The sequence below is a fragment of the Bufo bufo genome, chromosome 3, assembly GCF_905171765.1.
Source record: "Bufo bufo chromosome 3, aBufBuf1.1, whole genome shotgun sequence".
NCBI lineage: Eukaryota > Metazoa > Chordata > Amphibia > Anura > Bufonidae > Bufo > Bufo bufo.
The window spans coordinates 430,115,634-430,141,783 of NC_053391.1; the positions used below are offsets into that span (position 1 = coordinate 430,115,634).

The 26,150-nt window shown below is 40.2% G+C and overlaps 1 protein-coding gene across 1 annotated transcript in view; it reads left to right on the plus strand.

Moving 5' to 3' along the window:
• The window catches only part of DMD (dystrophin), a 3,443,536-nt gene that overhangs the window by 489,570 nt on the left and 2,927,816 nt on the right, over positions 1-26,150 (plus strand). Inside the window, 1 exon segment of the mRNA XM_040424996.1 lies at positions 6,429-6,490. Within this exon segment, the coding sequence (XP_040280930.1) occupies positions 6,429-6,490 (62 nt within the window).

The following is a 26,150-nucleotide window of genomic DNA, read 5'->3' on the forward strand; positions in this document are numbered from 1 at the left end:
ACAATTTAGAGTTCTAAGAAAAATACTCCTGAATTGTTATTTTTATGGCAAATTCAAATAATTTCTAAAATAGGCATTAGTGATAAGCAGTTTTCAAAAATTTGATCCGGCTGATTTGTTAATCTTTGACAAGAAATTTGATTTGTTACGACTAGTATTGAGCAAACTTCTGTTTTCAAGTTCGGTGTACAAGGTTTGGGTTCAGGATATCTATGAATTCCGATATAGATTCCGCTACGGAATCCATAATAGAATTCTCAGACAACCCGAACCTTGTACACCGATCTTGAAAACAGAAGTTCGCTCATCCCTAGTTACGACATACTTCGTCACAAATCACATTCCATTGTATGTAGCAGGTGCAATGATGGGGAACTGCGATTAGGCCGTCCCCATTATTGAATCACCTTAGTGCTGGGTTCAACACTAATTTAGGCATCTGGGAGTCACATTAAGTCCTTTCAGGGGTTATTCAGGAGTTTTTTTTTAAATGTACATACTCACCTCATTCATTTGATCGCAAAGAGGCCATAATGGCTATCTTAAATTAAGAAAATGCTCCAAATCTGTGGCCCTCTGATGACTTTACCGTACCCGGCCAGTGTGATGACATAGTGATGTCACATGTCAGCATGTGTGAGATTGCTGTCCCCAATGCATGGAACGGCCGAGCAACGCCCGTGTGCATGAGGCCTACCACTGAACTCCACAGGGCCATGGAGAACTAGTGAACTCTAGCTCATATCTATCTATATATAGTTTACAGTACTTTTTACATGAAGTAGCATTAGCAAAAGACCCCTACTGTCTTTTTTCAATCAAAATAATAAAAATCTAAATACTAAAGGGATAAAAGAGGGAATTATGGAGAATCTAGGATGCTAATATCAATTAGCAAGACACCCCCAATAAAAGAGTGGTTCTGCAGGTGGTGACCACAGACCACTTCTCAGTTCCTATGCTTCCTGGCTGATGTTTTGGTCACTTTTGAATGCTGGCGGTGCTTTCACTCTAGTGGTAGCATGATACGGAGTCTACAACCCACACAAGTGGCTCAGGTAGTGCAGCTTATCCAGGATGGCACATCAATGTGAGCTGTGGCAAGAAGGTTTGCTGTGTCTGTCAGCGTAGTGTCCAGAGCATGGAGGCGCTACCAGGAGACAGGCCAGTACATCAGGAGATGTGGAGGAGGCCGTAGGAGGGCAACAACTCAGCATCAGGACCGCTACCTCCGCCTTTGTGCAAGGAGGAACAGGAGGAGCACTGCCAGAGCCCTGCAAAATGACATCCAGCAGGCCACAAATGTGCATGTGCCTGCTCAAACGGTCAGAAACAGACTCCATTAGGGTGATATGAGGGCCCGACGTCCACAGGTGGGGGATTGGCATTTGTCAGAGAACACCAAGATTGGCAAATTCGCCACTGGCGCCCTGTGCTCTTCACAGATGAAAGCAGGTTCACACTGAGCACATGTGACAGACGTGACAGAGTCTTGAGACGCCGTGGAGAACGTTCTGCTGCCTGCAACATCCTCCAGCATGACCGGTTTGGCATTGGGTCAGTAATGGTGTGGGGTGGCATTTCTTTGGAGGGCCGCACAGCCCTCCATGTGCTCGCCAGAGGTAGCCTGACTGCCATTAGGTACCGAGATGAGATCCTCAGACCCCTTGTGAGACCATATGCTGGTGCGGTTGGCCCTGGGTTCCTCCTAATGCAAGACAATGCTAGATCTCATGTGGCTGGAGTGTGTCAGCAGTTCCTACAAGACGAAGGCATTGATGCTATGGACTGGCCCGCCTGTTCCCCAGACCTGAATCCAATTGAGCACATCTGGGACATCATGTCTCGCTCTATCCACCAACGTCACGTTGCACCACAGACTGTCCAGGAGTTGGCAGATGCTTTAGTCCAGGTCTGGGAGGAGATCCCTCAGGAGACCGTCCGCCACCTCATCAGGAGCATGCACAGGCGTTGTAGGGAGGTCATACAGGCACGTGGAGGCCACACACACTACTGAGCCTCATTTTGACTTGTTTTAAGGACATAACATCAAAGTTGGATCAGCCTGTAGTGTGTTTTTCCACTTTAATTTTGAGTGTGACTCCAAATCCAGACCTCCATGGGTTGAAAAATTTGATTTCCATTTTTTAATTTTTGTGTGATTTTGTTGTCAGCACATTCAACTATGTAAAGAACAAAGTATTTCAGAAGAATATTTAATTAACTCAGATCTAGGATGTGTTATTTTTGTGCTCCCATTATTTTTTTGAGCAGTGTATTACATGAGAATATTTTGGTATCATTTATGGGGGATATTGGGTTGGTTCGGGTAGGCGTTGGGTAATGACCATATCACAGACTGCACAAGAACAGCACATAGAAGACAATGGAACAATTCACATCTCCTTTTTACTTTGACCTATGTCTCACTTAATATAGACCTGGAAACAATTGGAGACCTTATTGACAAATTACAAATCATCCATGTATTGTGGCAGCAACATGGATGATTTTTAATACTGGCATTTAAATTAAGCCGCCTTAGCAGTAGACCACCTACTGTAAAAGTTGTGGAACAATTTCAGAAAAATGTTCCTCAATGTAAAATTGTGACCACTTTGAATATCCCACAATCTACAGTACATAATATTATCAAAAGATTCAGATAATCTGGAGAAATCCATGTGCGCAAGAGACATTCTGCACATTCTGTTTTTTATTTACATTTATTTACATTTTCCCCTTTTTGGAGTTGAGGTTGTATTAATTAAGCAGCAACTAGGTATGATGTTTAAAAAATCACTTCCATCCTCAATTGTAAGTAAATAAAAGTGCCATTTAAAATATATATTATTATTATTATTATTATTATTATTATTATTATTAGTGATTCTTTTGCTATTTATATACATAATGGTATCTCATTTACCCTTTCAGCCCGATAGATTTTATTGTTTTTGTGCTTATGTTTTTCACTCCCTTTCTTTCTGAGGCCATAAATTTTTTATTTTTTCTGTTTACATAGCCGTATGAGGGCTTGTATTTTGCAGCACAAGATGCACTTTCTAATTTCACTATTTAATATTATATACACTCACCTAAAGAATTATTAGGAACACCATACTAATACGGTGTTGGACCTCCTTTTGCCTTCAGAACTGCCTTAATTCTACGTGGCATTGATTCCACAAGGTGCTGATAGCATTCTTTAGAAATGTTGGTCCATATTGATAGGATAGCATCTTGCAGTTGATGGAGATCTGAGGGATGCACATCCAGGGCACGAAGCTCCCGTTCCACCACATCCCAAAGATGCTCTATTGGGTTGAGATTTGGTGACTGTGGGGGCCATTTTAGTACAGTGAACTCATTGTCATGTTCAAGAAACCAATTTGAAATAATTTGAGCTTTGTGACATGGTGCATTATCCTGCTGGAAGTAGCCATCAGAGGATGGATACATGTTCTCATTCTGTTTACGCCAAATTTGGACTCTACCATTTGAAGGTCTCAACAGAAATCAAGACTCATCAGACCAGGCAACATTTTTCCAATCTTCAACAGTCCAATTTTGGTGAGCTCGTGCAAATTGTAGCCTCTTTTTCCTATTTGTAGTGGAGATGAGTGGTACCCGGTGGGGTCTTCTGCTGTTGTAGCCCATCCGCCTCAAGGTTGTGCGTGTTGTGGCTTCACAAATGCTTTGCTGCATACCTCGGTTGTAACGAGTGGTTATTTCAGTCAACATTGCTCTTCTATCAGCTTGAATCAGTCGGCCCATTCTCCTCTGACCTCTAGCATCCACAAGGCATTTTTGCCCACAGAACTGCTGCATACTGGATGTTTTTCCGTTTTCACACCATTCTTTGTAAACCTTAGAAATGGTTGTGCGTGAAAATCCCAGTAACTGAGCAGATTGTGAAATACTCAGACCGGCCCGTCTGGCACCAACAACCATGCCACGCTCAAAATTGCTTAAATCACCTTTCTTTCCCATTCTGACATTCAGTTTGGAGTTCAGGAAATTGTCTTGACCAGGACCACACCCCTAAATGCATTGAAGCAACTGCCATGTGATTGGTTGACTAGATAATTGCATTAATGAGAAATAGAACAGGTGTTCCTAATAATTCTTTAGGTGAGTGTATGATATAGTGGGGAGCTGGAAAAAAAATTCTAATTGGGCAAAATTGGAAAAAATGCAATTCAGCAACAGTTTTATGGGTTTTGTGTTTATTGCATTCCCTATACAGTAAAACTGGCCTGATATTTTCATTCTCCAGTCAGTATGATTATGGCAATACCATATATGTATAATTTTTCTTGAACCTTGAAAAACATTATATTTTTTATTTCTGTTACCATATTCTGACCCATATAACTTTTTCTAGTTATGTGCATGGAGCTGTGTGGGGGCTTATTTTTTGCGGGGTATTTTTCATTGATATTGATTTCTGTGTATGAATTTTTTATCACTTTTTATTTAATTTTTTGTGAGAGAAGCGACCAACAAATAGTGAATCAGACACTTTAACTTCCCATAGGGAACTATAACAAGAAGTCATTAGATTGCTTCTTTCATAAACTCCAATGCATTAGTATTGGAGTCTATGGGACCTATACTACTCCTGCCACAGGCAGGAGCTCCATAGGAACGAATGTGCAGCAGCCTCTTGTCACACAGGAGGACAGGGACTGCCACACACACTCCAGCTCCCCTAATACCCACAAGGGGGAGCCAGAGCACACCGGGAAGCATGCACCAGATCATGGCATCTGCAGGGTTAAAAGTCTATAACTGGCATTACCACCGGTCGTGAACATGAGCCTTGGGTGTCTACTATATGAAACAACAGACAGACCCATCTTTAAAGTCCCGGTCAGCACTGTACATGTACGCTGCTGGTCGGGAAGCAGTTAACATCTTCACTTTAATGTCTTGACATGCAAGAAAACAAAGCATGAAATTTATATTCAAAGGCTCACTAACTTCCTACCATTGCTTATTATTTTTATAAGATAAAAATGGCAATGCATATAGATCAATTGCATTATAATTCATGAAAGGAAAAGGACTGAAAACTGTATGAGAAATTCAAGGTCTTTGATTTGCTTAGTTTTTTATTTATTTTTTGATGCAGCATTAATATTAATTCTTATGATAAATAGTCAACCCGACAGTCTAAGCTATTAAAGGATGCAAATTTAAGGTACTCATTTCAATTTGTGTCATCAAAGTTGCAAATAGCACAAGATAAACATATATCAGGCTTAATAGAGTACTTGTCAATTAGGCTATTTATAGACATATTGCTGTGATTATGATGTGACAGTAAAGAGCAAGGGGACGTCTTTGCATCAGTTTTAAATGACACAAATGAGATCAAGAAAACAATGTTATTTATCGACTTTACAGACACATTACAAATGTATCTTAATCAGAATCTCTTCAAAACATGTACTGAGAGAACTGAAAAAGACACACATGGCAAGCAGTATGGAATGCATATGGTTATATTACACAGGGACTTTATGTTACCCTATTAGGAAAAATATAACTTGGATTTAGACAAGAAATGAGCAAATAGATACTACCAAATCAAAACTCATCCTGAATTTTCCCCAAAAATCTGATTTGGGAGAATCAGATTTTTTATTTTTTTTAGATTTAGCGAGAGAAAAAGAAATAAATATAGGCCAGGAACCTCTCCTTTGGGTTTCTGGGAAAAAGATATACAAATTAGCTTTCCTTCCTAAAGGTCAAGAAAGGTAAGGGTGGATTTCTGTAATAACTACTTCCACGGATGAAATAATGGGGACATATTGCTTTAGAAAATCCTGGAGGGAAAAATCACTATTTATACTGCAGAATGTTTATTTTGCATTGGAAAATAGCACAGGGATTTATAATGATCAAAGAAGCATCCCCTTTGTTTATGTATGAATAAATTGACAACTGGATTTAACTATTCTCCAATATTTCTGTTTGGTTGTATAACAAATATAGATACAATTGACTTCAAGTTTGGTGTCAATTTAAGGCAAATATACAGTTGTGGACTTAGATTATAATTCTTTTATAACCAATAAATTTGTGTAGTGATACTTTTTAGTTCTTAGGAAAACTCCATGAGGATTGACTGCAGCTTTGCTACATTGTCAGAAGTAGTCAGGATTACTCCCTTTCTCATCATATCCTCAGGTGCCCCATTTGCTAATTTTACATCTCTTGTGTACCATTTAAGTTCACCTTCACATTTTGAAAGAGTATTTTGTATTAAAAGCAAAAATTGTGACATCTCAGACAACCCAAGGAACCCTAGCTGATACAATTGAAGCTTACTTTACTCATAAGACATTAAGATTTTTAACAGTTGATATTTAGTTAATTATTTGATTGAACTAATTTTAGCATTATTTTCATGTTTTCAGATGAAAGAGAAGATGTTCAAAGGAAAACATTCACAAAATGGATAAATGCACAGTTTGCAAAGGTATGTACTTCAATATTTCTTTTTGAATTATGAAAATGTTTTTCTCTTACTATGATCACCTTTTTAAGAAAACAATAATAGCTAGTTTATATAAATGGAAGTTTGGCTTTGGAACAATAACTTGTCATATTTGTCAAAGTTTACTATTGAAAGAAATAAACACGTTCCAAATACTTTGAGACATTTTGTCATGCAAACCATATCACCTACAAGTAACTGCTATTGTACAGTATATAAGTTATTTGGAACCGCTTTCTGATACATTACAGTTATCGTTGAAGGAGGATTGGCTCATTATTATGTTATTATTGTTTTAACTCACTATATGTTATATTATACAGAACATTGCGATTAAAATACAAATTTATTAATTCTGAAATGATCATTATTCATGCTATAGTTGGATTACAATCATATGATTAATACTTTCAATTTATGCTTTCACTCAAGTCATGAAACTGTACTATACTAGAAAATTAGATGCAAATTGTAACTTTCTTGTTGAAGGAGCATGCTGAGAAAATGACAGTTACTTTTTATTTTTTGCTAAAATTATTATTTTCCGGATAGGTCGTCTATAGCTGATCATTGGGAATCTGACACCATGCACCGCCAATCAGTTGTTCTGTTGTAGCATTGTTGCTAGAAGTCAACACAGGAACTACACAGCTCAGTCTATAGTGTAGTGGATGATTCCGGTTACTGTAGCACTGCTCCTATTCACTTCAATGGGAGCAACGCCGCAATAACCAGCTTATTAGCAGGGGTGCAAGGTGTCTGACCCCGGCCTATTCTGAGGATATCCACAAAAGATTTACCTCACCCCTCAGTTCAAAAAATTAAGTGTGCTTATTCACCAAAATGCATCATAATAGAGTGCTCTGTTATGTTGCACTTTGGTGAATAAACACGCTTCATTTTTTGGGAACTGAAGGAGTGCTGCATATAATTTGTGGAATAATCTCTGGGACCATAAAGCCAAGATCTGACACTGCTTGTACCCACAAGTCCCCATGAGAATTACCCCCTATGGATGGGATATACAGTCAGGTCCATAAATATTGGGACATGGACACAATTCTAACATTTTTGGCTCTATACACCACCACAATGGATTTGAAATGAAACAAACAAGATGTGCTTTAACTGAAGACTGTCAGCTTTAATTTGAGGGTATTTACATCCAAATCAGGTGAACAGTGTAGGAATTACAACAGTTTGCACATGTGCCTCCCACTTGTTAAGGGACCAAAAGTAATGGGACCGAATAATAATCATAAATCAAACTTTCACTTTGTAATACTTGGTTGCAAATCCTTTGCAGTCAATTACAGCCTGAAGTCTGGAATGCATAGACATCACCAGACGCTGAGTTTCATCCCTGGTGATGCTCTGTTAGGCCTCTACTGCAACTGTCTTCAGTTCCTGCTTGTTCTTGGGGAATTTTCCCTTCCGTTTTGTCTTCAGCAAGTGAAATGCATGCTCAATCGGATTCAGGTCCGGTGATTGACTTGGCCATTGCATAACATTCCACTTCTTTCCCTTAAAAAACTCTTTGGTTGCTTTTGCAGTATGCTTTGGGACATTGTCCATCTGCACTGTGAAGCGCCGTCCAATGAGTTCTGAAGAATTTGGCTGAATATGAGCAGATAATATTGCCTGAAACACTTCAGAATTCATCCTGCTGCTTTTGTCAGCAGTCACATCATCAATAAATACAAGAGAACCACTTCCATTGGCATCCATACATGCCCACGCCATTACACTACCACCACCATGCTTCACTGATGAGGTGGTATGCTTAGGATCATGAGCAGTTCCTTTCCTTCTCCATACTCTTCTCTTCCCATCACTCTGGTACAAGTTGATCTTGGTTTCATCTGTCCATAGGATGTTGTTCCAGAACTGTGAAGGCTTTTTTAGATGTCGTTTGGCAAACTCTAATCTGGCCTTCCTGTTTTTGAGGCTGACCAATGGTTTACATCTTGTGGTGAACCCTCTGTATTCACTCTGGTGAAGTCTTCTCTTGATTGTTGACTTTGACACACATACACCTACCTCCTGGAGAGTGTTCTTGATCTGGCCAACTGTTATTAAGGGTGTTTTCTTCACCAGGGAAATAATTCTTTGGTCATCTACCACAGTTGTTTTGGTGTTGCTGAGCTCACCGATGCATTCCTTCTTTTTAAGAATGTTCCAAACAGTTGTTTTGGCCATGCCTAAGGTTTTTGCTATCTCTCTGATGAGTTTGTTTTTTCAGCTTAATAATGGCTTGCTTCACTGATAGTGACAGCTTTTTGGATCTCATGAAAGAGTTGAAAGAGTTGAAAGCAACAGATTCTAAATGCAAATAGCAGACTTGAAATGAACTCTGGACCATTTATCTGCTCATTGTAATTGGGATAATGAGGGAATAACACACACCTGGCCATAGAACAGCTGAGAAGCCAATTGTCCCATTACTTTTGGTTCCTTAACAAGTGGGAGGCACATATGCAAACTGTTGTAATTCCTACACCGTTCACCTGATTTCGACGTGAATACCCTCAAATTAAAGCTGACATTCTGCAGCTAAAGCACATCTTGTTTGTTTCATTTCAAATCCATTGTGGTGGTGGATAGAGCCAAAAATGTTAGAATTGTGTCGATGTCCCAATATTTATGGACCTGACTGTACATACTTAGGTAACATAGTACTACTTCAATGGGAACTTTTTCTGCTATCCTGAGGATATGTCATGAATATAAAAGTACCATAAAACCTCTTTAACAAACTTTGACTCCTGGTTGACTTATAGCCAATACTACTATTTTACAAAATGTTAGAGAATGGTATAAAATAACAAAATGAGTCATATTTTACAAATCCTCTTCTGCTTCTCTGCCAATGTTTTGTTGGTTCCTTGCCAGCACCCATTTACTGGGCTCCAGCAATAAAATGTTGTGTTGACAGGTGCATTTAATTACTGCCTATCACAATGTGACTACACAACATGGTTGAAGCTAAGTAAACTCAGTTCATCAGGGGCCAGAGAAGCATCAGTATAGGAGCATCAGAGGATTGGTAAGGTGAGTAATCAATTTATTTTAGACCACTGTCAGCAGCTTGTGAAAAAATAAATAAATCATGAAGTTGGAAGTAATATATTTTCCCATCCTTAATTTTAATTCACTTCACGTCTTACAGCATTTTAATTTCAAGGAATGGTTTATACCAAACTCTAGAATAAAATAAAAAAAGTTTAAATTATGACAATAGAGCATTAATAGATGCATATGGCGTTTTCTCTTTTGAAAAGGAGAATTGGTTAATTGTTGTTGATTAGAAAAAAGGACCTGTTAATATTCCTAAAAGAGTGCATAACTCTCTAAAAGTTGTGTTTGGTATTGTAGTTCACTCTTTTTCATTTGGCAAATATTTTATTATAAGAGACTTATGAGAGACAACCAGGAAAGTAAAGGAGGCTATACATGAGCTCATACACATGCATGTTCAGCTTTGCCAACAATTATTTGCATTTAATGGGGGGGCAAACATAGACATATTTATTTTGCCTAATTCTTCTCTTCCCTAACATTGTCTGTAGGTGGAAAATCGGGAGCTCCCTACACACATTAAACTGTTGTCCAAACCAGCTGTTCTCAGGAATAATCTAATGTGTATGGGGGCCTTAAGATTAATTAATAATAAAACAAAGGGTGTTCTATTGCTAAAGAGGTTGTTTCATTATAGACAGTCTCTTTTGTCTGAAAGTCGCTACAATCATCAGCTGTGTGGGTTTGGCTTTCATGCGTTTTGCTCCTGAGACCTGCCGCAAACAGTTTAAATTTTAGGAGAGGGATTGAGCTAGCTATGCATTTCCCCTGCAGTGGCTGATGAATGGATGTCCACTAATTAGGAGAATGGCTTGAGCCTACCAGAATGAGAACCATCGATTGTAAGCTGCTTTACATTCTGGCTCAAATAGAGGTTCCAAGTGTGAGATACCCCTTTTGACCTCAATATTTCTTAAAGAGGAATATAGGCAGGGATTGCACTAATAGAATATGACTTTTGATAAGGAGCTATAAAAGTAAATAGAGATGAGCAAATTTATAAAAAAAATTGATTTTGCCGGTTCGCCGAATTTTCAGAAAAATTTGGTTCAATTGGAATTTATTTGTGGTGAATCGTGTTAAAAAAAAACAGCTATTTCCTGGTTGCAGAGAGCCTTTATAGTGGTGTACAACACTGTGCCTTGCAGTAACATGCATAGGGAGTTTTCTGTGGTAGTGAAACAATACTGTGAGTAAGTATCACTGAACACTTCACTGACCAAATAACTCAAGTGTGAAATGTGCCTTACAGGTCAATGTTAGCGCCAGGTATAAAGAACCGTGCAGAGGCCCAAGATCCTACTATGGCATGAAAGAGCGCACTCTTTTTACACCAAGTCACTGATTCCACATAGATTTCTACAGAACCTGTTCTATTAAATGCTTATACAAATAGAGCCCCCCAACAGAGTGGAGTAGGTGTCAGCAGTAAGTTTGTGTTGATGTCACAGATTATTTTGCCCTTCCTCTGATCCGTCAGAACAATAAACCCCAAAAAGCATTTAGTCAGTAATCCATCAGTATTGCTAAAGCCAAAAAAAAAAAACAACAGTGGATCCAAAACAGAGATGACAAATTAATGGAATATTTGCATGTCTTCTGTGTTTTGTACCCACTCCTGCCTTTGGCTACCATACCAATCATGAGCCAATTCTAATGTAAAATAAGACTATGTCATGCAGGCCTTACAGCTGTTACATAGACAGGATCCGTTGTGCGTCTCATTTTTCCTTGTTTATGACAGATCAGAAGAAGGGTAAAATAAATGATGATGGCAGCCAGGACGAAAGGCAAAATAGTGGCCCAGTCATGAAGTGGGGAGGGTGGGAAAAGCATGAGAAGTCCACAGAGTGGCCCTATGACAAAGTGGTGAGGTAGAAGCAGCATGAGGAGACCACAGAGTGGCCCAATGACAGAGTTTGGAGGTGGCAGCAGCATCAGGAGGAGACCACAGAGTGGCACAATGACAGTGTGGAGGTGGCAGCAGAATCAGGAGGCCACAGAGTGGCACAATGACAGAGTGTGGAGGTGGCGGCAGCAGCATCAAAAGGAGGCCACAGGGAGGCACAATGACAATGTGGAGGTGGCAGCAGCAGCATGAGGAGAACACAGAGTGGCATAATGACAGAGTGTGGAGGTGGTGGCAGCAGCATCAGGAGGAGGCCACAGGGTCGCACAATGACAGTGTAGAGGTGGCGGCAGCAGCAGAATCAGGAGAAGGCCACAGGGTGGCACAATGACAGTGTGGAGGTGGCAGCAGCATCAAGAGGCCACAGAGTGGCACAATGATAGAGTGTGAAGGTGGTGACAGCAGTAGCATCAGGAAGAGGCCACAGGATTACACAATGACAGTGTGGAGATCACAGCAGCAGCATGAAGAGACAACAGAGTGGCACAATGACAGAGTTTGGAGGTGGCAGCAGTGTTAGGAGGCCATAGAGTGGTGAGGAGACATAGTGTTGAAGTGGCAGCAGCATCAGGAGACCACAGAGTTGCAAGGTGACATAGTGTGGAGGTTGCAGCAGCATCAGGAAACTACAGAGTGGCAAGGTGACATAGTGTGGAAGTGGCAGTATCAGGAGACCACAGAGTGGTAAGGTGACATAGTGTGGAGGTGGCAGCAGAATCAGGAGACCACAGAGGGACCTAGAGACAGAGTGGGGATGTGGGTGGCAATACAAGTACCAGCTGAAGATGGTTGGTGAAAGAAGGCGCACTTGGCATCAGATGTGTGGCATCAGGTGGGTGGCAGCATCAGAATAGCTAATTAGTTGGATTGGGCATCACTCTTTATCAGGCAACACAGACAAGCTGGATGGTATATCAGATTTCTTTATATATATCACTTAAAATGATTTACAACATGTTGCATAAAATTCATACACTGGACAGTATTAAAACTTAGACTAAAATACAACAATTCTATACACTGAAAATCCTTAGGGGGGGGGGGGGGCTGTTGAGCCAAAATAGTCCAAAGGCACTTGTAGTTTTGAATTATACTTGTATCTATGAACTTATACTTGTATCTATGCCAGTTGTGAAGGACAATGTTCAAAAACAATGTAATAGCAGCTAAGGCCGGTAGCCAAAAGAAACCTGTCTCTTTTGTCAAAGTGTTGGTGTGGCACCATGGATGATCTAGTCTGATGCATCAGGCAATGGTGAATTTAAATCCTAGCTGCTCCACTCCTGAATTATATTGACAAAGGTCAGTCTATCCACATTTTAGGTGGACAGGCAAGTTCTTCTGAGGGTAACTATGGACCACGCCGCACTAAACACCAGCACTGATGCAACACTACTGGACGGGTAGGACAGCTTTTGCAGGGCAATCTCTGCCAGTTAAGGCCACAAATCAAGTTTGGCTGCCCAGTAGTCCAGCGGATCTTCAATATGGGTTGGCAGGGTACTGTACAAGTATGCCACCAACTGCTGATTCACGTCCTGCTCCAGGTCTAGCTGCTGCTGGTAAGTAGTTTCCTCACTAGGCGGGTGAAGAAAGCTGCTCATTAGTGACTGTAGACTCAAGTTGCTGTTGATGGAGCTGGAACTGCTCCTAGCCCCCCACCCTGCCACAGCAGCCATGGCAGAGGAACGTGAGCGCAGAGGGCCCCCCTGGTCATACCTATGAGAGGATGGACGATGGCGCAGATAGGAAGCGGCCAACTGACTACATAGGATGTCTCTATAGTAGTTCAGTTTGTCCTCCCTCTTAGTGGGTGTAAAAAAGGCCCCATTTTGGACCCGTAGCTAGGTTCCAACAAGGTGGAGAGCCAGAAGACATTCCTCTGCTGAATGCTGACAATTCGGCTGTCACTATGCAAGCAAGTAAGCATGCATCGGGCCATTTGTGCAAGTGACTCGGAAGAACTCCCTGCCTACATCTCCACTGCATACTGCCACGGTAAGTCTGGGTCCTCTGCCTCGCCTTTCTCATCGCCCTGTAGCTCCTCTGACTGCTCCTGCTCCTCCTCTTCTGTCACCTGTGTAGAAAAACCACCCATTTTGCTACACATTGCTTGTTCTCCAATGTCTTCCTCCTCCTCCAGTTCAGTCCCCAGATGGCTCATGTGGCCATGAGATCTAGGCGCCACATCTCCAGTCCCCTGACCAGCCAGATTTACCATCATCTGTTCCAGGACATGAAGCAGTGGAATGATGTTGTTCATCCAGTAGTCCTGGCGATTGACAAATAACGTGGCCCCCTCAAAGGGCCTGAGAAAATGGCAGGTGTCATGCATAAGCTGCCACTGGCTGACATCGAAGTTGCTCAGAGGAGTACTCCTGTCCGCTTGGATCAGCAAGAAATCATTTATGGCCTTTCTCTGTCCATACAGTCAGTCCAACATATGGAGTGTGGAATTCCAACGGGTGGAAACATTGCATATCAGTTTATGTTAGGGGATGCCGTTCTGCCGCTGCAGCTCAAGGAGGTTGTGCTTTGCAGTGTACGAGTGGCTGAAGTGCATGCAAAGTTTCCTGGCCATTTTTAGGATGTCTTGCAGATGGGTGGAAGACTTCAGGAATCGCTTGACAACCAGATTGAACATGTGAGCCATGTATGGCGCATGGCTTAGCCCTCTTTGACGCATCGCCGACACCATGTTCTTCCCGTTGTCGGTCACCATGTTTTCAATTTTAAGTTGTCAGGATTCGATTTCTTGATGAAGGACATGGAGCAGTTCCTCCTCTGTGTGACTCCGTTTGCCCAGACAAACGAGGTGCAGAACAGCGTAACACCACAGTGCCCTGCACATGTGGTATGCTGGAGGGGCTTTGTGAATTGTCCCTGCACTGGAGGCTGAGGACACTGTGGAGGATGAGGAGGCAAAAGCAGACATTGTCGCAGGACCAATGGCGTGAGAACGTGGAGGCAAAAGAGGCGTGACCTGGCCAAGTTGCTGGTGTGGCTGTACAGGAACCACATTTACCCAGTAAGCCTTAAAGGACATATATTGTCCCTGACCATAGTTATAGCTCCACAAGTCGCAGCTGCCTTGCACTTTGGCAAACAACGACAGACTCAAGGACTGGCCCACCTTCTGTTCTACATATTTGTGCAGAGCTGGTACTGCCTTTTTGGCAAATAAATGACAGCTTGGGACTCCACCTTGGCTCGATTCAATCCATCAGTTCTCTAAAAAGGTGCAGAGTACTCCACTTGGAAAGGGAGTGCAGCACCAGCAACTTGGCCAAGAGCACATTCAGCTTCTGCACCATTGGATGAGTGCACGCATACTGTTGTCTCTTGGCAATCGCTTCGGCGATCGATTGATGATGAGGAATAGGAGGAGGAGCAAAAGCTTCAGGACCAGCAGGTGATGAGAAGAACAGACAGCTCCCTTCGGCTAAGGTGGTGGAGCCTTAACTGCCTGAAATCATGGTGCTTGCCACTGGGTGATGCAGCGGTTGATGCGGCAGGCTGGACCAGCACATCGGAGCCACAGTTCTCCCAGGTCACTTTATGTTGACGCTGCATATGTTGACGTTTGGCCATGGTGCCTACAATGGCATGCTGGACACGCTTCACCTTCTGCCCACAGATTCTACAAATGGCCATGTTTACCACTTCTGGCGGCGTAACAAAAAACTGCCACACCGCCGAGTAGGTGATTTTACCCCCAACACTCCGCACTGACTGACTGCTAATGCCGCTGATTCCGTGAACCCCTGCACCACTACTTTGTGGGCAGGTAGGCTCCTATAAAGCGGGTGGTCTACCCTGGGCACGTTTGGCTCTTGACCTCCCACTGATGCCAACCTGCTGACTGCCGCCAACACTAGCGAATTGCTGGCTCCACAGCTTCCTCACAGGCAGGCTGCCACCCTCTTCTCCCAATGATAATAAGGCCCATAATTCACCCGGCTCCCAAATGCGATCAGCTACATCATTATATTGAGTACTGTCGGCATGTCACTGATGCCCTCCTAAATGGTTTCTGGGTCAGGAGCCTGACCACTCGCAACACCAGCTCCCACACCACTCTCCTTATTACAACTTGCCCGCCTACCAGAGGAAGAGGCAGATGTATCCTACACATCTTGGCTGACCAGTAGCTGCTGACTGTCCTCTAGTAGCACGTCCTCGCTGTATAGTGGAGCTGAGTTCACAGCATATAATACTTCTCTGGCTGTGGGAACAGAAAAGGACAGAGGCAGGTTGAGGACAGGTGAGAGCACAGGGCCTGCTCCTGGGCCATGCCAACTAAGGGTTGTGTCTGACGAACCTACCGACTCTTGGCTGGGGGTGTCTGATGTCACTTGGGAGGAAGTGGATGACAGAGTGAACCATTCAAGAATCGCTGGGTTGCTGGTCAACACGACTAGGTGACACCGGGAGCTCAGGTCTCCCGCTGCGACTCCTGCTGCCACGTCTCCTTACTCTGCTGCAACCTGTGCCTGCGCCAAAAACATTAAGGCCTCTGGCACTCCCCTGTGCAGGGCCTGGCACTCCTCTGTCTGACATACTGTTAGATCAAATAAATAAAAAAAAGAAATTAAAACACCCCAAAAAAAGTCTGTAATTTTCTCACTTCACCTCACAACGGCTAATATGCCTTTTTTTCCACTAATACACGTTAAAGAAAGCTTTAGAACATATAACTGCACCGCATGAACGGCAAATAGGCCCTTATTTTTTTCCACTTATACATGCTACAAAAGGTTTTAGAACATATAACTGCACTGCTGAACTTCAAATAGGCCCTACTTTTTTCCACTTATACACACCACAAAAGGCTTTAGAAAATATGACTGCACCGCTGAACGGCAAATAATATACTGTATATATTTTTTGCCACTAATACACGTCAAAAAGGTCTTTAGAACATATAACTGCACCGCTGAATGGCAAATAGCCCCTTACTTTTTTACACTTATACACTCCACAAAATTCTTTAGATCATATACAGTCAGGTCCATAAATATTGGGACATTGACGCAATTGTAATATTTTTGGCTCTATACACCACCACAATGGATTTGAAATGAAACGAACAAGATATGCTTCAACTGCAGACTGTCAGCTTTAATTTGAGGGTATTTAAATCCAAATCAGGTGAACGGTGTAGAAATTACAACAGTTTGCATATGTGCCTCCCACTTGTTAAGGAACAAAAAGTAATGGGACAATTGGCTACTCAGCTGTTCCATGGCCAGGTGTGTGTTATTCCCTTATTAACCCAATTACAATGAACAGATAAATGGTCAAGAGTTCATTTCCAGTGTGCTATTTGCATTTGGAATCTGTTGTTGTCGACTCTCAAGATGCTATCCTAAGAGCTGTCACTATCAGTGAAGCAAGCCATTATTAGGCTGAAAAAACAAAACAAAACCATCAGAGAGATAGCAAAAATATTGGGCGTGGCCAAAACAACTGTTTGGAACATTCTTAAAAAGAAGGAACGCACCGGTGAGCTCAGCAACACCAAAAGACCCAGAAGACCACGGAAAACAACTCTGGTGGATGATCGAAGAATTCTTTCCCTGGTGAAGAAAACACCCTTCACAACAGTTGGCCAGATCAAGAACACTCTCCAGGAGGTAGGTGTATGTGTGTCAAAGTCAACAATCAAGAGAAGACTTCACCAGAGTTAATACAGAGGGTTCACCACAAGATGTAAACCATTGGTGAGCCTCAAAAACAGGAAGGCCAGATTAGAGATTGCCAAACGACATTTAAAAAAGCCTTCACAGTTCTGGAACAACATCCTATGGACAGATGATACCAATATCAACTTGTACCAGAGTGATGGGAAGAGAAGAGTATGGAGAAGGCAAGGAACTGCTCATTATCCTAAGCATACCACCTCATTAGTGAAGCATGGTGGTGGTATTGTCATGGCGTTGGCATGTATGGCTGCCAATGGAACTGGTTCTCTTGTATTTATTGATGATGTGACTGCTGACAAAAGCAGCAGGATGAATTCTGAAGTGTTTCGGGCAATATTATCTGCTCATATTCAGCCAAATGCTTCAGAACTCATTGGACGGCGCTTCACAGTGCAGATGGACAATGACCCAAAGCATACTACAAAAGCAACCAAAGAGTTTTGTAAGGGAAAGAAGTGGAATGTTATGCAATGGCCAAGTCAATAACCTGACCTGAATCCGATTGAGCATGCATTTCACTTGCTGGAGACAAAAAAAACTGAAGGAAAATGCCCCAAGAACAAGCAGGAACTGAAGACAGTTGCAGTAGAGGCCTGGCAGAGCATCACCAGGGATGAAACCCAGCGTCTGGTGATGTCTATGCGTTCCAGACTTCAGGCTGTAATTGACTGCAAAGGATTTGCAACCAAGTATTAAAAAGTGAAAGTTTGATTTATGATTATTATTCTGTCCCATTACTTTTGGTTCCTTAACAAGTGGGAGGCACATATGCAAACTGTTGTAATTCCTACACCGTTCACCTGATTTGGATGTAAATACCCTCAAATTAAAGCTGACAGTCTGCAGTTAAAGCACATCTTGTTCATTTCATTTCAAATCCATTGTGGTGGTGTATAGAGCCAAAAATGTTAGAATTGTGTCGATGTCCCAATATTTATGGACCTGACTGTAACTGCACCGCTTAACAGCAAATAATATTTTTTTTTGCTGTTAATACACGCCAAAAAGGGCTATGATTTTCTCACTTCACCACAAAACAGCTAATAGCACTTTTTCCCCCCACTAATACAAGCCAAAAAATGCTTTAGAACATATAACTGCACCGCACAAGGGCAAATAATACATACAAATATTTCCTTATAATAAACCCTGTTAATGGCTGTATCAAACAGCAATTGCACCCCGATAACAAGAACAGTTTGCTGGAATTATAGAGCTATATAATGGCAATTTGGATTCTCAGTCAGTGCAGCAAGATGTAATAGGATTGTTCCTATTACCCAGGCTGTAAACTCCCCTACTGAACCCTATTCTGCTTCAATACTGTGGAATGATTCCTCCCTATCCTCTCCCTGAACTTCTATATAGCAAAATAAAAGTTTTAATTTATTTTCTACCACTGTCCCTACAGGGCTTACTGGCTGCTAATTGGCTGCATGCATGGCGTTGTGGGTGATCCTTCGTTCCCAGAGTTCCTTGTTCCATGTTCTAACACATGCAGCAGCCATTTTAGGAAAAAATGTGATTTGTTACCACAAAGCATTAGGAAATTCAGAATCGGTGCAAAACAATTTTTTTCTGAAATTCAGATCGAATATCACTTCGTCAGCTTTGATTCGCTCATCTCTAAAAGTAAAGAACTCAAATATTTTTTCTGTGCTTTTGCATGGCAAATAGCCAGGGTTTGGGTTTCTAGAACTCTACCTATATTATATTAAATTGACTTATCTTGAAAGACTGATGTAATAATTTTCTCTGCTTATCGCATTGCTAAAGGGTAGGCGATTTGCATATCATGTATTTCAAACTTTTCTTAATCATATATATTCTTTTATTAACTGAAGTTCCCTCTTGTTTCATTATTAGTATAAAGAACTTTTCTCAGTTATAGCAATTCCCAGATTATAGGTTTCAGTAAAATAAATGGCTAATGTATTCCTAACAGAATTGTGTAATTGTATTTATAACTTATAATGAGGTTATTTTATCTACCTGCAAAGTATTTATGATTATGAAATAAGATAGATTCATCCTTCCAACTGTTATATTGCAGTCTTAGTTCTCTGTTGGTTTATGCTATTATCGATATAAATAACTGAGTAATAGGCTAGGTTGTAGTCCACATGTATCAGTACTATGAAGGCTGTTCAACTGATATCTCACTGTATCAGTCGTTTGGAGCTGAAACAGTGAGCTTTGCAGTTGGTAATAGAAGCATGGGTTTGGTTCATGAAATGATTAAACTGCAGATTTGTGAAATATCTATATATTCACTATACCATTCTTACAATGAAAGGTATTAGAAGTAGCTCAAACTGTATAGGCATCCTGTTGTAACCTTTTTCTACAGTATATATTGTACAGTATGCCAGAAAATGTGTTCCTCAACTGAATGATCAAAAAAAAGTTTGAAAATAGATATATTTAAAATATATAATATTTGTTAATGTGTATATATATATCATGATAAAGTGCATGGTAGAAGTATAGTGGGGTTGTGTATTTCACCCAGTGGTTCAGTTTAGGTGGGTGAGATAACTGAAATCAAAAAATAGTGCTGGAGATTGTTTTATTAAAAGTTATATGGGCTGGATTTCTTTGGACTGGGAGACAGGTTGGTAGTGGGAGTCTCAGTCCACACCCTTAGTCCACTACAGGTATTCCCTTTAGCTGAGGAGATCACAGGTGAGGTCAGCTGGGCTATAATCAAGGAGGGATAAGTCAACCCTTTGTGTATGACTGGGGAGAGGAAGGGACCCTACAGAGAGGGTTGGAGCCAGAGACCCTCTGTGTAAACTGTGTTTTTTTTAGGTGAGCAATGGAGAAGACCTCTGTATTAGCTAGAGCCCAGACTGGCAGGTGTTTATTTTGCTTTATGTTTAGGTTTGTGATGGTGCTGAAGTGCCAAAATAAAGCACCATTTGAACTTGAACCCTGTTGTCAGAGGATAAATCTGTGATTGCGACCCCCTGTGAGAGAGTGATCCCTTACAATATATATAAGGATGCATATTGTAGTCCAGAAAATAATGGATATAAATTGTTTTCTGATATTTGAAAAATACTTAAAGGATCTTTTATACTAGTAATTGCATAACTAAGGCTTCAATGTAAAAAAAAATTGAAAAATAGATGGCTGAAAGCAGCTAGTAGTGGAAACAAGGAAGGTAAAGAAATAATGTGGAAAATAGTGGTTTATTCACCCATTGAGAAAGGCTTCATGTTGGAGCCAAAACGTTGCATCACCAATGGGTGAATAAACCACTATTTCCCACATTATCCTGGAGTGCTGCTCTATTTTTTGGACTGGATTTTTGGGTAAGCTTCCCCTTTTGAGCCTGCGCCCGCAGTATTGTTTATAGGTTGGTGCTGCCTTACTTTTCTATTGAATATATAAATATATATATATATTTACCTTCCTTGCTTCCACTACTAGCTGCTTATATATATATATGTATATATATATATATATATATATATATATATATATATATTGTATATACCGTGTTCCAAATTATTATACAAGTGTCAGAAAGAGATATATATATATATATATATATATATAATATATTTTTTTTTTTTCAATAACACTCATGAATGGTTTGATCACTGAAATCAATCTCAAACACCCATGATAATTAGTTTGCCAGGTGACCCCAATTAAAGAAAAACTACTTAAGAAGGAATGTTCCATATTATTAAGCAGGCCACAGGTTTCAAGCAATGTGGGAAACACATTAGATATTTCACGAAAACATAAACTTGATCATTGCACTGTAAAGAGATTTGTGGTTGATTCAGAGCACAAACAGGCTTGCACAGATAAATGCATAATAAGGGAGGTTGCTGCCAGACAAATTCAATGGATTAAGAAATCAGCTGATAAAATGCCATTACAAAGCACCAAAGAGGTATCCAAAACTGCTGGTGCCTCTGGAGTCCCGCAAACCTGAAGGTGTAGGATCCTCCAGAGGCTTACAGTTGTGCATAAACCTACTATTCAACTACCCCTAACCAGAGCTCGCAAGCTGAAACAGTTTCAGTTGGCTCAGTCAGACATATATGAAGACTAATTTTAAACAGTCTTGTTTACTGATGAGTATCATGCAACTTTGGACAGTCCAGATGGATGGAACAGTGGATGGTTGGTGGTTGGCCACCATGTCCCAACAAGGCTGCGATTTTGGGTAGTAGGTGAAGTCATGTTTTGTGACAGAATCATGAGGAGACAGCTGGTAGGTGTGAAAATGACCTTGGCAAATTATATAGAGTTTTTGACTGACCACTTTCTTACATGGTCCAAAAATAAGAACCTTGCCTTACGTAGAAAATCCCTCTTCATGCATGACAATGCACCATCTCATGCTGCAAAGAATACCTCTGAGCTATTGCCTGTTATTGGTATAAAAGGAGAGAAACTCATGGAGTGGCCACCATCCTCCCCTTACCTCAACCCTATTGAGAACCTTTGGAGTATCCTGAAGCAAAAGATGCGTGGGGCAGTTCACATCAAAACAGCAGCTCTGGGAGGCTATTCTAATATCCTGAAAAGAAATTCAAGCAGAAACTCTCCAAAAACTCATAAGTTCAATGGATGCAAAAATTGCAAAAAGGTGATATCAAAGAAGGGATTATACGTTAACATGTAACTTGACCTGTTAAGATGTTTTTGATTGAAATTGTTTTGATTTCAGTAAATGTGACCTCTTAATGTTGCAAATTCAACAAATGACCACTTTTAGATCTTTACAACTTATAAAATGTTTTGCATAATAATTTTGAACAGTTCATTTTGAGTTTTTTTAATTTGCGAAATAAACACTGTTATCATTGGGAGGTTTGTTCAATAACATTTGATTTATACTCTAATAGTTGCATTGATCATTTATAAAAATCTGAGAAAAATATAATTTGCATAGTAATTTGGATCACAGTGTATGTATTGCATTCTGGTGAATGTGCACCAAATGAATATTAGGCTACTTTCTCCCCTGCTTCCAAATGGCGGCCAGTCACTTTTGTAAGCTATTGAACCCCCTTAGCTACACCAATGATAATTCAGTAGTTTCTGCCAACTATCATAAATAACCAATAAATGGCTCAGCATTTGTAAAATTCTGTACCAACCAGATCACAGCTTATCTTGGAGAAACTTTTTTTTTTTTTTTTTTTACTCTTATCGTGCACTTAGCCACATGGTGATTCAATATATTCCAAGCAGACAATGCTGATTAAATTCCCAGGGATCTACAAAGTAAAAGTGCCTGTCTCTGTATAGTATTAAAATGTATGGGATTCGGCGAGTTGAAATTAGTTATGACCAAAGTCTTGCAAATTTTAAGTCGGCTTTGGGACCAGCTGGTACCTTAGTACCAAAACTGACTTTGGATCCCAGATTTAAAATGGTTACGCTGAAAAATCTAATCCTGACGTTATTCACTGTAGTCCCGCGAGACTTTGGTGATAATTAATTTCTCTCATCAGAGTCCATACATTTGAACACTAACACTAATTATTACCATAGATCTTCCCCTTTGACTTCAATGATGAAAACTGAGGGACAGCAAAATGTTTTTTCATAGAACCAAGGCTAGAAATATATTTGTTCCTTTAAAGAAAAAAAATCTACAACTTTGATTATAGCGAAGACAATTATGTTTTAACATGGAGCAGACATTTTAGAGGCAAAATGCACAATTCATTTGTTTAGAAATTTTAAAGTACTTGAGAATCATTTGATTGGTATTACAAAGGTTGTTTTTAATTGACTCGTATTAATGTTTGCTTTTTTATGTATATATATATATATATATATATATATATATATGGCAGAGCACATGGCAATGCTTGACGCTTTTAAGGCTCATTTGTCTAGGCTTATACAGCCTCTAAGAACAACCATACAAAATTTATCAGACTCTGTACAGAGATACTTTTCCTAAATGCAATATAATTTCATAGCTGCCAACATATCCCAGAACGTCCAAGCATCATCGTTAGGACCACTCTGCCCTGCCCCTATAAAGACATGGAACCACCCTTATAACACCCCAAAACATCCAGGCAGCACCATTAAACTGCCATCTTTGGGGTAAATCTGCACACACCCTGCCCTTCCCTTGCCCTCTTTGTGGTCAACCCTGTCTACCAGGACTGTTGGTATTTATGGAATACAAAACTCTTTATGCTATTGTATGAAACCATAAACATACAGAGGTATAGTAGAGGGTTTATGCATCTCTATAACAGCCCTATAGCAACTGGAGCTGCAGCACAACCATATGCATAGTTCTTAGTAATCCTTGATCAGTTAGTAAAATGTATATCTATTTAATATTCTCTTAAAATTGAAGGACTGATTTGACTGGAATCCACCATACAGTGTACAAAAAAAATAATTACTAGAATAACAATTAACATAAGTGTCTAGATCAAGTGAAGGGTTATTTCTTACTTATACAGTAGCAGCCTTTCCTATACCGGTTACACTATAGAAAAATTGAAATGCTACATTTAATTTTCCACCACTCAATAAGTCTGATATGCTTCTATTTTATACCAAAAATTGTGTGTCTAAATATATGCATGCATATATGTGAAAGCAATCAGAGTCATTCTTTTTTATCTGAAAGACTGGGCTTGCATTTTAATAGGAGTGAACCAGACAGGAGAAAAAAGTTAATTTTCGGAAGGCTGCCATACTCCTCCCTGTGGAATAATTGTATCTGTGTAAATATTTTCTAAAGTGAGTATCTGGCAGCCTTGTGCCGCCTCTCCACATTGCCATCAGAAACTTCAACCTTGTTTGGGGCTCTCTGGAGCACAGTGTAGTTTATAAAAATAGTTGATTGAATTTGCTGTCATCTACTTTCTTTTCTACCAGGAAATCTGTACAAGTATAAAAATGACACATTGGAATAAGCTCCATAACATTTGGTTGGGAGTACAATGATCTTTTTTTAGTCTGAATTTATCATATTTGCCTTTAGTGTTAAGTACAATTAGGTATTATTTGGTATAATGATGTTTTAGTTAAAATGCATCTAGCCAATTGACTCTTTGCAGTTTTTTTTCTTATTATTTACAATTCTGCAGAATTACTGTACATTTATGCATAAAACAAGTATACTTGATGCATTTATTGCAAATTATTCATATCAATATCCCTACAAATAAATTCATTTTAGTAAACTAGGGATACAAATATTTTCAATTATAATAAAAACATTCCTAAAAAGGCAACATTTTCAAGAATGCATTGATAAGCCATATAATCATTCTACAAAAGCATACTGAAAGCTGATAAAGCTCCAGTTAAAGGAAAAATTCAGTTTTGCTATATCTGTACCATTATAGAGTCAGATATAATTGTTTAGCGATATACTGTATAATGTGTCTGAAAATTGAAAATCAACATATACAGTGTATAATGTCAGTATATGTATGAATGATACATTGGGCCACCCAAGTATTCATTTAAAATACAGCACATGGGAATGAGTAAACTAGGTACAAATTTAAGGCTGAATTAAAGTAAATCTGAATTAGTAATTGGGTGTAGTTTATTCTGATATTGAAATATGTGTGATTTAAATCGGACTAAGGTTAAAGGCTATGTACATCTTTGAAGGCAAGTTTTCTATGATTGCATGTTACTTATTTTTGGCTAAAAATAATTTTTTCAATTGGCCTTTATTAAAAATATTGAGTTATTCTGTCACAAAGGGTTAACTGTTTTTCTAACTACGTGACTGGTACTGTCACTTTCATTTTGTGCTGGTCATCTAATAACCTTTTTCTCTAAACTATTGAGAGGTCATAAACACGTACTTAAAGGGAACCTGTCACCTGGATTTTGGGTATAGAGCTGAGGACATGTGTTGCTAGATCGCCGCTAGCACATCCGCAATATCCAGTCCCTATAGCTCTCTGTGCTTTTATTGTGTCAAAAAACGATTTTATATATATGTAAATGAGGCAAGTAAGAAGCCCAAGGAGCTGTTACTAACGTTTCCGGAGCCCAGCCACGCCCACTGTGAAGGAGCCCAGCAACGACCCTCATACTCCGAATCTCCTCCTTGCTCCCAGACGTCACAAAGCTAGAGCGCCGTAATCTCGCGATGCGCGACCTTGCGCATGCGCGGTGTTGGCATAGTGGTCCTTCCCTGTGTGGCATCAGCCTCAGGGAACGAACTGCGCATGCGCTAGCTCGCACATTGCAATATTGCGGCGCTCTAGCTTTGTGACGTCATGGATCAAGGAGGAGATTCGGAGGATGTGGGGCGGTGCTGGGCTCCATAACAGTGTGCGTGGCTGGGCTCAGTCAGAGAATACTGGACTCATCTTTGAAGCATGAAGGAGAAAGGACTCATCTAAGGTTCATTTACATATATATAAAATCTTTTTTTTTTTACATAATAAAAGCACAGAGAGCTATGGGGACTGGATATTGTGGATGTGCTAGTGGCGATCTAGCAGCCCATGTCCTCAGCTCTATACCCATAATCCAGGTGACAGGTTCCCTTTAAGCCACATTCTTATCAGTAAGATAAGAACTAAGCTATAATGAGTGTTTATAAGGGCAGAGAGCAGAGATAAGAAGCCCTTCTGCTCCCCAGTTGAGAAAAAGACAGAAAATCCATGGGCTGCCTCTACAGCATCTCAGCTCTGTACAGAAAAAATAAAACCATATTTTTAATAAAGACCAATTTAAAAATATATATTTTTAGCTTAAAATAAGTGCAATGCAATAATTAAAAAAAATTCCCCAAAGGTGTGCATATCCTTTACGCATAGATGTAATGATTATTGGTAATGATATTGATGTTGCAATCATTAACAATACTACGTTAATCATTCCTATAATTATATATTTTTCCAAAATATGGTATAGCTAGGCCAGGCATTGTCATCTCCCGTGGTAATTTCCACTACATTTCCATCTCCTTCCA